The sequence below is a fragment of the Poecilia reticulata genome, chromosome 6 (assembly GCF_904066995.2).
Source record: "Poecilia reticulata chromosome 6, P_reticulata-male-v2, whole genome shotgun sequence".
Classification (NCBI taxonomy): domain Eukaryota; kingdom Metazoa; phylum Chordata; class Actinopteri; order Cyprinodontiformes; family Poeciliidae; genus Poecilia; species Poecilia reticulata.
Genome location: NC_088835.1, coordinates 16,645,307 through 16,658,244, shown reverse-complemented (window position 1 = coordinate 16,658,244; position 12,938 = coordinate 16,645,307). Strand labels below are relative to the sequence as shown.

The following is a 12,938-nucleotide window of genomic DNA, read 5'->3' as shown; positions in this document are numbered from 1 at the left end:
AGAGCTCATTGATTAAAAATTAAGATTTTGTGTTTTGTTTTTCCCCTTGCTGTTTTTCTTGTGAGAAAGTATTTGTTTGAATATGCATTTGCATTCCTCTTACAGGCTCCTGTGGCTGCTGCTTTCAGGTGAGTCCATACAAAAAAAAGTTCCAGTCAAAGTCACAAGGTTTATTTCAGGCAAAACATATTTCTCAAATCCTTCTGTTGTGGCTGTGTAAATATGGTAAACATCAAGATAAGCTTAATTACCTATTAGTATGCCTGCATAAACAGCTGAAGCATTTTAAAAATATTAATTAGCTTGGATTAAGAATGAAATAAAAGGGCACGCCTCATTAAATACTTTCACATCTTTTGTTATTAAATAGAAAATGTCCATCCCACTTAGCAGTAAATGTCATTCTGGTCATATTTTAGTTTAAAAAAAACAATATAAAAGTGTACTTGTTTTTTTAATATAAACATTTGCATCACTACAGACTGGACTGAGCTTTCCTCCCACACTGCGTCTTCAGTCTATGGTTACTGTACATTGCTTCAGTCAAAACCCAGGAGTTGCTGCAAATTTCAGTCCTTTCCACTAGATGGCAGCAGTATTTTGTTTTGAAACTTGCCTCTCCATTTAGGCTTCCTGAGCCTTGGAGAAAAAACACAAAACACAAACCACCCTTTTTGAAAAACCTACTGTTTGTCACAGTAACCGCCATCATGTAGTGCTTGGAACAAAATAACACTGTTCAGAGTCAACAACTGCCAAATCAGTCACCGTGCCACACTACACAGTTTTGCAGCATTTTCTCTGGAATGTGGTTCCTACAGAACCAATCCACCTGTATTTACACAAAGCCGCCTTCTGCAACTTTCACACACTTGTTGCTTTTCGTCTCGTCTCATTGCAGCGGCTCACGTCTTCAGACTTGAGATGAAATGTAAAGCGAGCGTAGACGCTGAGCCAGGATGGCCTCCAGCTCTTCCAGAGGTGAGTCACTGCGGCTGTGAGCCAGAGAAGAAGTGCAGTTATTCCCCTGTCGAGTGCAGTTGGTTCCTAGTAACAGGGTCCTGAAGCCGTCTTTTTCCAGCAGTGCCGGCATCTGCTGCAGGAAGAAACTTTCGCAACATGAACTCAGATCCACCGAACCGTTTGCCTGTTCAAGGAAAAAAAAAAAAAAAAAAAATCCTGTTTTAGCTGCTTACAAAATGTAGACCAGATTACAACAGAGTAGCACAACCTTCTCAAACAGACATTACCTTGGCTGTCTTGTAGATGCTGACTGCATTGTCGAGGTTTATGTGCTTGGAGCAGATGAGCTCACAATGTCTTTGTAGTGCCCCCAGCTTGAACTGATTAGCAGCCGACAAAAGCTGTAGGGGAAAAAAAAACAAACATAATTTTATACACTTTTCATAATCTTTTAGTTCATAAACCCACCTGGTTGTGTCTGTAGTCATAATCTAGGCTTAGATTTATTTATTTTGGCCGTGGTATCCGGTTATAGAACAGAAAATTATAAGGAACTAGATCAGTTTCACAAAGCTGCATGTGTTTGCATGTCCCCCAGAAGCAGGAATACACAGAGCTGTTGCTGCCTCCGGCTGATGAATGTGTCTCAGCAGAGATTTAAATCGCACTCATTATGAACTTGTAAATATTTTTGAGTACTCCTGTTCTTTAGAATACATATCTCACTAATTGCAGTTCCTAAAAGTATAACCTACATAACTGAATGCTTTTTGATGATCTGCCATGACTAGATCAGGTTTTGGCGATATCAATTCTGGATCCAAGTTCGGTTCCTCTGCTAACAAGGTGGCATTTTGATAGTAGTTGATGGAAAAAAACAAGTCTATTTAGCCTACAGATTGATTTGGTATTCATTCTCATCTTTCAGTAAGGTAATATTGAATGAAAACATTTAGTCAATTAGTATACAAATGAACTAACTTTCAGGTAAAACTAATGTCCAGCTTAATTTGCACTAAACAGGTTGGATGGTGAAAGAATACAGGCCATGAATTCACATTTTGTGTATTAATTTTGGAAAATGAGCCCAATTTCATGGAGTGAACTGGCAAAAATTGGAGAAGCAAAAACACAAGTTTGATCACGTACCTTTACCATAACATACTGTTCTGTGATCTCATACTGACTATAGTAAAAATGTGTGAACATATTTATGTCTGTACAGTTCAAGTCAATCTAATTAGCATGATCTGAACCTTCAGTGCTGCTCTCACCTCCAGTAAGTCCATCACATTCGTTTTCAGTGATTCTGTTCCTCCACAGTACAGGTAAGACATCATCATCTGTAGAGAGGTCAAAGGTCTAGTTTAACAACATTTCAGCATCTGTTTATCTAATTGTTTTGGAATATGAAGGAAAAAAAGAGACGACACTGTAAAAATGTATTTCTTTCAAACAAATTTGTCAGATTTATTTTTGGCTAAAGGAAACATTAGGTCACCCTGTGACCCTTAGGCTGAAGGAATGTCAAAAAGACACTTCTTGGAGCCATTGGATGTCAGTCTGGGGTTTACTCCATGTACAGCCCTTGTAGAGTCACATCAAACGAACTGAATTACATATAGGTCTGGTCTTTTACTGGATCCAATAATTTATTTCTCATGGGATTTTTTTGTTTAGGTTATTATTGTGTTCCAGGTTACAAATAGTGTTATTTTCCTTCAACGTCCTCTGGTTTATGGTAGAATTAATGAATCTATGATAATGAGCTGGCCAGCTCTTGCTCTAGCAGTGCATCTTCAAGCCCCGTCACTTCCAGCTCTTCTTAAAAGTTGGTATGCGATTATTTTCCTGGGATGCTTTATTTCTGATTTAATGAGTTTCCATTAAAAAGAACAGCAAGAAAATCAAATGTGAATCTCTCTTCACTCAATAAGTCATCAAAAACATTCTGGACAATGATCCTCCAATTACTTCCCGTTTTCTTCATGCACCAGTGGAAACATCCAGTTGCTGATTGTGTGATTCGTGTAAAGCATAAAGTGTTTAACTTTGCAGTTTTTTTTTCAAAATTGCCATTTTTCCATTATTTTGTCAAATAATTCACCAACTTTGTCAATTAAATGGAAATGCAGCTAATGTCAAGTACTGCTGATGTGATTTTGATAACAGACAATAATCTCTGACATTCCAGTTAAATGAAGCTCATATCAGTGGGTATGCAATATTTATGGACATACAGGAATTAACATGGGTCAAAGTATATTTTTACAGTTTTTATGATTTTATTTCAGTGCTAGAAATTAAAACTCATAGGGTACCCTGGTCTATTTTTCATATTATTGTATGCTAGATATTTTTCATACCTGGAAAATATGGTACTTGACATCGCTGATCTCAATTTCTTTGCTGGGGCTTCCATCTGATCCAGAGGACGCCAGCAGAGATTTGAATCTAAAAGGAAAAAAGTAGTTCTATCAATGTCCAATTAGGTTTTCCTCTAAAAACCTCAAGTAAATTAAATGCACTGAGAAATTGATTGCTTTTAGCTTGACTTGCCTGAAAAAAATACCAACTGGTCAGAAACCTAAAAAAACATAAGCTCAACCAGGTAATATTGTTTCAACTCTTTGGTGTGAATGCTGTAACAGAATTAAGCAACAATAAATGGAGCACAGCTATAAAAACGGATTCAAAAGAAAGTCATTTTTGACATGTTGGGATAGGTCTGCATTCTTTCAAGTTACAACAGAGACTTTCAACGTATAATAGAGAAACGTCAGAAATTCTCCGTTACAGAATATGTCCAATTTGGAAATTTCAGTTATTGGAAGTCTTTAACCACTAAAGCGTAGGTTCCCAGTCGTGGTTCTCAGTGACAACTGTCCTGCATATTTTATTTGTTTCCCTACTGCTACACACATGGCTTACATGAATGGGTTATAAACTGGGTTCTAATCTTTTAAAAAGCCTGACCTGCTGATTTCGATTTTGGCCGATACCATTTTTCTCTTGTCTAAAATGTTGCTAAATATAGCAAGAAGGTTGTTGAGATGGGTAGCTAGAGTTAACTGTAAATGTGTAGACATGACCTGGTAGGTCTGTGTTGGTCAAACATCTCTCGCTGAAGAACAGAAGAGGACAGACGCTGATTTTTAAGACTTTGCTAACCCCAAACCTTTGATAATTTCAATCAATTGTACAGGAGTGGGGACACATCTAAAACATGCAGGACATTATGTCCTGAGAGCCACGGTTGGGAATCTCTGCTCAAAGGAAGACATACAGAGGCTACAGTGTTAGAAAAGTACTAAGGTTATTCTAAGGGCAGTTTCAAACTGAGCTCTTTAAGCATTTTGTTCTTCCCTAAAAATAACTTTTACAGTGATTCCTTTCACAAATGTGGTAAAATGTATTACATGTCAGTCAAGAAGGCAACAAAAAAAGAAATCTGAATACATTTTGGCAGATGAAAACTCAAACATAAAATTCTGATTTGTGTGTCTAAAATTAATACACATCTGCAAAATGAAGAGTGGTTGCACTTACTTGTTAGAAGACGTTATCAGAAGGACTTTGTGTCCATAAAATGGTTTTCCCTCCACCAAAAATGTCACATCTGACATGTCTGGGTTGTTCAGAAAGAGTGGATCTGTAAAAATCAGATTAGCAATATGTAAATAACTCAGATTTCAGCCCATCACATCCTACTTTCAATGTAATAATAGCTTATTATAATTTTTGGCAGCTTTGTTTAAAATTCGCACTTTAGGACAGTGAACTACATTTATTCATACAGTCATCAATCGAAGCTTTCTCACCCAACTGAGCTGAAAGAGACGCCTTCATCTCAGGGATGGCTGGAAGTGGTGCTGAGCCAAAACAGTGACTAAAAATAGCTGCCAACTGCTGTATAATGGCATCGTTCTGAAAGAAAGAACAGAAGGTCAGGATTATTTCTTATTCCGGAGACTGAAAAGTAGTAAACGTCACAGGCTCCATGTTTGACATTACCTTGGTGGCTCGCAGGATAGTGAACATAAGGGGCAAGCCTGTGGTGACAAGTTCATCACAGTAGTCCTCTTCTCGAACTGTGGTAAACTCTCTGAGAAGAGAGAGGATGGCTCCCGTCTTGGACTGCTGATGGGCACAACGAAGAGATTCCAGCCACACATGCAGTTTCCACGGCACACCTAATTACAGATAAGTTTGGTTTTAGAAGCACAAATAAACAAAAGTCCTGTTGTCTTATGGCTATGTGAAAGGTACCCATTGCATGAAGCTCCATGGTGACATCAAGATATCCGTGCTCAGCACTGTAGTAGCTAGCTTCTTGAAGAGCCTTCATCCTGGCCTTGCAGAGCTTGGGTATGTCTGCATCCTGCAGTGTCGGAGTGCCATTCGAAGGTGTTGGAAGATAAGGACACATCCCTGGAATTTCATTCTCCACTCCTTCTGCTAGGATCTCCTCCAGAGACAAGACATCCTCTTTGATCTGCTGGGGTTGAGTCAGTAGCTTTCTCAGCACGTTTCTGATGGAGGAAGGAAACAACAAGCATTAAATGGCAAAAAATACATTTCTGTGACCCTGTGATCTATGCGATTAGATAATCCATCACTCTTAGTGTGGAATGTGAAGTGTTGAGTCTACACGGAGTTCACATGAACACACAGCAAACAGGTGGGGAGGATCACTCTACCAGTTGGTTTTTAAAAAACAAATGGACAACACAGAACCCTGCTCACTTTGCACACTAGATACATTGCATCTCCACTCAGAATGAACTTAAAAATAAAGTTTCAGTTAAGCAATATTATATGTAAAATTTAAAAAAGACAATTATTACAGAAATGTTACGACTCATGGCCTTCACAAGGAGTGTAAGCCACAATAAGTCATTACTAAAGACATCGGCCGATCAGAGTGTACTGCAAGTTGAGTCGACGGAAAAAGTGTGGTAGGATAAAATATAAAAATACATTAATTTTTTGTTTCTGTTTTGAATTGAAGCACTGAAAATAAGTAATGTCTCAAAATGAAATGCGACAAACCTGTGTCCATGTGCAGCAGCATGACTGAAGCAGTTCATGTCTTCATAAAGAGATGACGTAAGAGCATTTCCATCATGGCTCCTTGATAAGGGGTCAGCGCCACGTGCCAGGAGCAAAGTCACCATCTCATAGTTACCTGAGAAACACATAAACACCTATCAACTTCTAAACATATTTTATTAAAATCAACTAAAAACTTTTAGTTTTTCTGCAGTTATGTTTTTTATGTACTCAATGTTTACTTTCCAGAGATCAGTGTATTGCAGTTTACATTAGATTCATAAACCAGCAGCACATTCACATTAAGGCGTTTTGCTCACTGTCACTGCAGCTATGTGTGGACCATGTGTCTTTTACTACACTGTATGGCTTTCAGATGATCCTGTGGAGGAATGTGGGCCAGAAGGGACTAAACTACTGCAGGCAGCATTTCTTTTTTCACCGCACTTTCATTTTACACTCTAATTCCACTAATCCCCTCCCACTGCCCCTGCACATTCACAACTTTGTGATCTATGGGAAAAGTAGTACTGTGTGATACTGGATGCCAATGAGTTATGAGATGTTTGACAGAAAGACAACAACCTCTCTCATTAATTTACCTTTCTTTCTTACAGCTTTTTTTGAATGTAGTGTATCAAAACTTTACTGGCAATGAATCAAATGAGAACACAAACCCATTGTACATAAGCAGCACTCCAACATGAGCTATGCTTTGAGCTAAAGTGTCTGCGTTTACCCACCTGCTGCAGACGCCAGCTGCAGCGGAGTGTCTGCTGTGGTCTCCTGACCATTTCGGACTGCTGCCCCCTCCACATTGGCTCCTGCATCCAACAGAAGCTGCAGACAAACGTCACATCCATTTATGAAGCATGTCTTGAAAGTAGATTAAAAGGACACTGGTTTATAAACGAGGTATAGCAAAGTGGTTAATTGTGCTGATAAACAGCACGTGTGAGAATACTTTTTTGTTCACCAAAAGTATATAAAAAAAGTGAAAATGTTTGTGGTATTTTTTTAAAATAGAGGTTGAATTTACAGCTCATGAGGGTTAGGTTTTCTTGTACAGCATGAGGGAACACATTAACAGGTATTTAACAATGTTTTGTCAGGTCTATGGTTAGATAGATAGGTCTACAGCAAATGGTAAAAGTGGAAATTAGAATAGGCAAAAAAAAAAACACCAATCAGTGGGATTTTAATATAACACTAAAGATACCAATATGTGTATATGTTTTACCTGCACTACAGGGATGTGTCCATGCAACACTGCAAAGGTGAGAGCTGTCCAGTGTCGACTGTCAGGATGTACAGAAGGATACTTTGGGGAGTACAATGGAACCTGCATTTGCAGAACAGATTAGAAAAGAATAAATTATCTCAAGGCAAAGACTGGAGATGTTTACATGGATAATCAGAGTGGATTTTGGATGCCATTTTTGCAAATATATCTGTTGACAAATTGTTTGCAAATACATCATAAAGGTTGAGGACATCTGTTCTTTATTTACCGCCACATCAAGGTTGGCTCCAGCATCAATCAGCATCTGGACAAGGGCCTCATCTCCAGCTGCACAGGCATACATCAGAGGGGTCATACCCTGAATGACGAAGAGGAAAAGAGCAAGATCAGGCAAAAAAGAAGCCCATTTATCATGCATGCAAGCTTTCCTGCCTTCAGGTGAGATTATTTTAAATTTGATGAAAACTGGTATACTTTTATAAAGAACCCCTGATCCACAGCTGATTTGTTCTAAACTTATCCACAAAAAGTTTACATATAAATCAGTGCATCTACATCTATATGTATATAAATCCTAATTACTGCAGTTGCTCTAATAGTGCTCATACCTGGTCGTCCATGCTGTTGACCCCGTCGGGCCTGAGCAGGTCAATAGCTTGACCAATGAGATCAGTGCGTCCACAATTGAGCATCCGAAAACCCAAGTCCAGGTTGAATTTATCTATGGCGGCTTTGGAGTCCAGACGCTTGAAGGAGCTAAAGCAACACTCCGGCCTTAAAAGGAATCAAGATTTATACACCTTATTAAAGGAATCAAGATTTATACACCCAATTAAAAACCTTTTAGAACCACCAAGTGGCTCATGCTGACCATATGTTAACATGAAATGTTTTTCTACAGAAATAAAACTGTACAATAACACTATGCAGCCAGTGTGTAGTTACTGGTCTGCTTCTCACAGCCTCCACTTTTTAAACAGAAAGCTGAATCAGTTTAAAAGTGCAAAGGTAAAAGACAACACATCTGGAGGCATAACATAGCTTTAAGGTTTTTTTTTTCTTAGGTCAGACAAATTGAAATGTATACATGACATATTAACCGACTCGACAATAATTCAATTTGTGAAAGGACAGCAGTTATGTGTCGATTTACTTCAGTTGTCTTGGTTCACAGTCGAGTCCTGGAAGGAGGAGCCTGGCGGTCTGTCTGACATCATCACTGTCCACCAACAGACTCTTGCGATGCTCGGCGTGAACTATGGCCACTCTCATCCACTCCATCAGAGGCGGCAACAGCATAAATGGCCTAAAAGAAAAGATCATTCACCTGTTTGTTGATCTTGAAATAACAATGAGTAGTCTTTAAAGCCATGTTTGATTTCAAAGTCAAAAGCTTAGATGTGCACCAACCAGGCGTTCCTAAAATATTAACCATAAAAAAAAACAAGAGTGGCCACTGAACCGAAAGATAAAAAAGATTTTGAGTTTGAAGATTTTGGAGAAGATTACACAGATTTTGCAGAAGTAAGGATGGTTGCATTGTTGTAGCCATGTCTGTGACATTCTTAAATGCATCTGGATTAAACACACCCTTTTGCTTTGTTTGTCTTCATCATCATCCTCCATCTGAATCAGCAAGAGATGATGCGGTCCTTAGTAATGTAATATCTAGCCAGTTATCTAGTGCTAAGCCTTTTTGTCTCCACCTTGCTCTGACCATATGTGCATAGAGTTAGCTTGTGAACAACAGCGTTTTACTGTGAATGGGATTTTTTGCTTTTGGTCCTTTGATGCCTCAGTGACATTCTGTTAATGGCTGCATGAACACTGCCATTGTGCTATCTTAAGTTACTGGCGACTGTCTTACTCCTGCTGTGATGTTTATTCTCAGTGAGCTTACATCTGTTCTGATGTGATCCAGGGTTCAATGCAATTCATGAATACGCCTCCATTTGTATTCATGAACTGCATCAAACCCTGCACTGTGCAGCTGTAGTTAACAAGGACTGAAAGTCTTGCAGTATTATTAATTGTGATATGACTGCTTAGATGACATCAAAATCTGAGCAAAGTGTAATATTTCGGTTTTAACTGACCTTTGGCAGATTTTTTCCTAAAATATCCAACAGATCAAAATGCATTTAAATACCTGCAGTTAGTCTGACATGAGCTCTGAAGTCTTTTTTTTTAAATTTTCTGTCAAATGATGTTTTGTCAGTAGCAGATCAGTCAGGAGGGGTCTCACCGTCAGCCAGGCGTGACTGTGAACAAGCAGACTGGGAACTGATGAGCTCAAGAAGGAGGGAGGGGGTGTGAAGTGTAGCTGCTGGGTGCATATAATTAAGGTCTAAGTGTTTGGGAAACGGCTAGGAAGCAGGTGGGATATGTCAACGTGAGGCAGGGGGTTGGGAGGCAGTCTGCCACTTTTTAGATAGTGCTGCAGGCAAAGAGTGATAAGAACGTCATGTTTCTGAGGAGAGAAGGCCCTGTAGGTTTGGGAATCAATGTTTATAGCTCTCTTAATGTACTCCACTTAACACAAATTGGATTTTGCAGGTGGATGTATTCATTCATTTCTACATTTATTTTTTTTTCTTTTAAAAACACAGCACTTGCAGTGCAGATTGTTTATTGTGTGGTTCTTTCCAGGCAAATTCTAAGCAAGTCAGCTAAAACAAAACTGAACCATCTCCAATTTAACATATTTAGCCATTTGCACTTTACACCCACTGCTCCATTAGAGGATTAATCTAAAACCTTATTACTCTGTCAGTCTGTTTAACAGGTAAAGGAGTTTTAAGAAACCACACCATAGTCCTGCATAGTCTGACTTACATTTTCTTGAGCATTACCATCTGTGTCAGCTATGAGCAACCAGTGCAGTGAGATTTAATGCAATAGGCAAAATAAAAAAGATCAATAAAGCATGTAGTATGACAGATGTCCTTTTTCTCCCATATGTGGATTAGCAACCTGCGACTGACCGAAACCCCATCATCCATAACTGGGATGTGTTGGAAGAAGTCTTAAGAGGTCTGAAAGACCTTTACCAGTAAAAGATCTTAATGTGTCTCTGTAGAAATGCATGTTCAGCAGATGCAGCTCGTCTTCTCTCATAATTACCCCCCATATTTCTTTCCTCTTCCTCTCATTAAACTCCTCACATGACCGCTGCACTAGGTTGTGCCCTTAAACCTGAAACAAAAACTGCAGCTTCGACAGAGATTAGATTAACATCAAAGCCTTGATGGCAGTTAACACTGAAACTAGATAGCGCCCACAGCTAGCCTTGTGACCCGGCATGCTGAGAGCCATGCTCTGAGAGATGCAGATGATGAATTTACACAGACTACCATGTACAGACTTTCCCATACCTGCAAATATAAACAATGGCTTTGAATTATTGCACTTCTTCAACCATAAAAGAATGATGAGCTTAATAAATAATGCTCAGGTGTGTTTACTTTTCATGCAGGACAGATTAGAGTTCAAACATCTGTTGCCATGTCCAGTAGCGACTAAAGCTTATTAATCAAAATATTTAAAGGCTATCTTGTCTTAATCAAAGCAATGTGACAGATAAGTTTAATCACTCATCTAGATTCTAGAAGATGATCTTTTTTAATCTATATTTGAAAACAAGAATAATAAAATACAGCGTATCAATTACATTTTATTAGTACTCTAATCTATCTTTTTATTTTAAAGGAGTGTCTTTAGTCATTTGAACACAGGATGATTAATCATTTCTATTCAAACATTGTGCAAAATCAAGCATATGCTCAGACCAAAGTGTTTGCCCTTCTATGTTTCATGCAGTTTAATAATTATCACATACAGCCATGCAGCAGTTTTATTTGGGACCAAAACGAGTCGGCTCTTGTAGTAAAAGAGAATCTGCTGTTAGTCTCTCACCAGGCTCCCTGTAACATTTGATGATGTGGCCCACACAGATTCTGGCAGTTTTGAGTTTCTGCCAAAGATTTTAGAAAGCTTCCAATAGAGGGTGTGTCACATAGATGAAGAGGCCCTCTGTAGCAGAGAACTCTGCAGCATGAACAGACTTTACCATTGTAATCACTTCCAGGTTTGAACTTCCATAGCCTACCACCTGAGTTGGCTCTGTAACATTTGCAGAATGTGTGCAGTGATGAAGAAGCAGATGCTTTTAAAGAAAAACAGAATGTTCAAATGTTTAGAAAGAGGGCTATAGTTTTATTCTGCTCACATAAACCAGTGTGATATACATCCAACATTAAAAAGGGTTTCAAAGAAAACTTTAGATGGGAAAAGACAGGGGGAGTTTTACTGGTCTGTTTGATGCTAATGAGAAGTCCACCATAGCATGCTTATACTGTGTATGTTCACTATTAAATGTATCAGAGACAGATGGCCTCATCTCTTACCCGTTAAACACATGCATATAGTCTAAACACTTCTAAGAGAAGATGATGCATCATGACTTTCTAATACTACAATACCTCAATAATGTGGACAAAACTTACAAATTTACACTAATTTAAATTCAGTTTAAATAATTGGGTGCTTTGGAAAAGCACCCATGCCTTAGATGTAAAGTCAATTAATTAACCTTTACACACAGAGAAAAACGGTACGTCTTTTCCCAGACTTGAGGACAAATGCAGACACAGTGCAGGTCCTTATCGTTTACATTTATTAACTTTCTGAGAGATTTACACCTTGGCAAAAATGAATCTGTTCATTCCAATCAGCATTTCAGCATTCAAACAGAGTACTTTTTGGCAAGTTTATACTCCCTACTGCCTGTTGAAATCAAACAGCAGAAAATATAATTTCTTTGACATTAAAGCCTCAGTCTACATATGAAAGTAATTTGCAAATAGAAGAGGCTTAATTGCAAAAATTATGTGCAAATATCCAGAGAGTGCAAATATTTTCCAACTGCCTTTCTAAACACTCTGTAGTTAGAGCCGTTTAACTAAACCTAACTTGGAGCAGAATTAAGGAGACAGAATTACAGAGCACCCATCCTTCTTTAAATCCATTAAATCACCACTGTGCTACCTAATTTACACCTCAAGGTGCTTTTAAGTCGTCCTTCAACCCAACTTAACACCTGGGAGCATTTTCTTCTAGTAATTAACGTAATAAAAAATAACACTTAAATGATTAGAGGGCAATATAATTAGACATAGATTTAAAAAAATCATTAAAAAATACGAGCTGCCATTGGAAAAGCTACTGATTTAATTTTAGAACTAAAGCAGTAATTTCAGAGGTTTAAGGGTTTTTCTATTTGCTGTGGATAAAGCTGTGGCTTTAGTTAGATCTCTGCTAAACTCATTACAAAACCTCTAATCTCTAATTCCACTAAGTAAACGTATGAAAAGAAAAATCTTGAAATAACATTTAAACCTCTTAAACCTTTTTTCACATTGTGGCACTTTACGTACAAACCCCAGTGGATTTTTTTTTCTAGATTATTTTTGTAAAATAGCCCAAGTGTAGTCAGATTGAATGGACAGACTGCAGATGGAAATTAGATTGAAGAACTAAGGTCTGGTGCAAAGCATAATATTTTTTCCATTGATGCTCTTATATATATGGCTTCGGTCAAATAATCTCAAGTTTTTTGCAGACTAGCTGGTTGTCTTCCATAATTGTCCTGCATTTCTATCCATCTGCCCACTAGTTCTTC

General features: G+C 38.2%; 1 protein-coding gene across 1 annotated transcript in view; it reads right to left on the bottom strand.

Moving 5' to 3' along the window:
- Nucleotides 1–155: 155 nt before the first annotated feature.
- Nucleotides 156–12,938, bottom strand: part of abtb2b (ankyrin repeat and BTB (POZ) domain containing 2b) — a 42,370-nt gene continuing 29,587 nt past the window's right edge. Inside the window, exons 5-18 of the mRNA XM_008411541.3 lie at nucleotides 8,412–8,564; nucleotides 7,867–8,032; nucleotides 7,527–7,616; nucleotides 7,256–7,357; nucleotides 6,759–6,855; nucleotides 6,016–6,151; nucleotides 5,233–5,495; nucleotides 4,978–5,156; nucleotides 4,785–4,890; nucleotides 4,513–4,615; nucleotides 3,330–3,417; nucleotides 2,238–2,306; nucleotides 1,251–1,364; nucleotides 156–1,147 (exon numbers count right to left, since the gene is read on the bottom strand). Coding sequence (XP_008409763.1) covers nucleotides 914–1,147; nucleotides 1,251–1,364; nucleotides 2,238–2,306; nucleotides 3,330–3,417; nucleotides 4,513–4,615; nucleotides 4,785–4,890; nucleotides 4,978–5,156; nucleotides 5,233–5,495; nucleotides 6,016–6,151; nucleotides 6,759–6,855; nucleotides 7,256–7,357; nucleotides 7,527–7,616; nucleotides 7,867–8,032; nucleotides 8,412–8,564 — 1,900 coding nt within the window. The 3' untranslated portion in view covers nucleotides 156–913. The remainder of the gene's footprint in view (nucleotides 1,148–1,250; nucleotides 1,365–2,237; nucleotides 2,307–3,329; nucleotides 3,418–4,512; nucleotides 4,616–4,784; nucleotides 4,891–4,977; nucleotides 5,157–5,232; nucleotides 5,496–6,015; nucleotides 6,152–6,758; nucleotides 6,856–7,255; nucleotides 7,358–7,526; nucleotides 7,617–7,866; nucleotides 8,033–8,411; nucleotides 8,565–12,938) is intronic.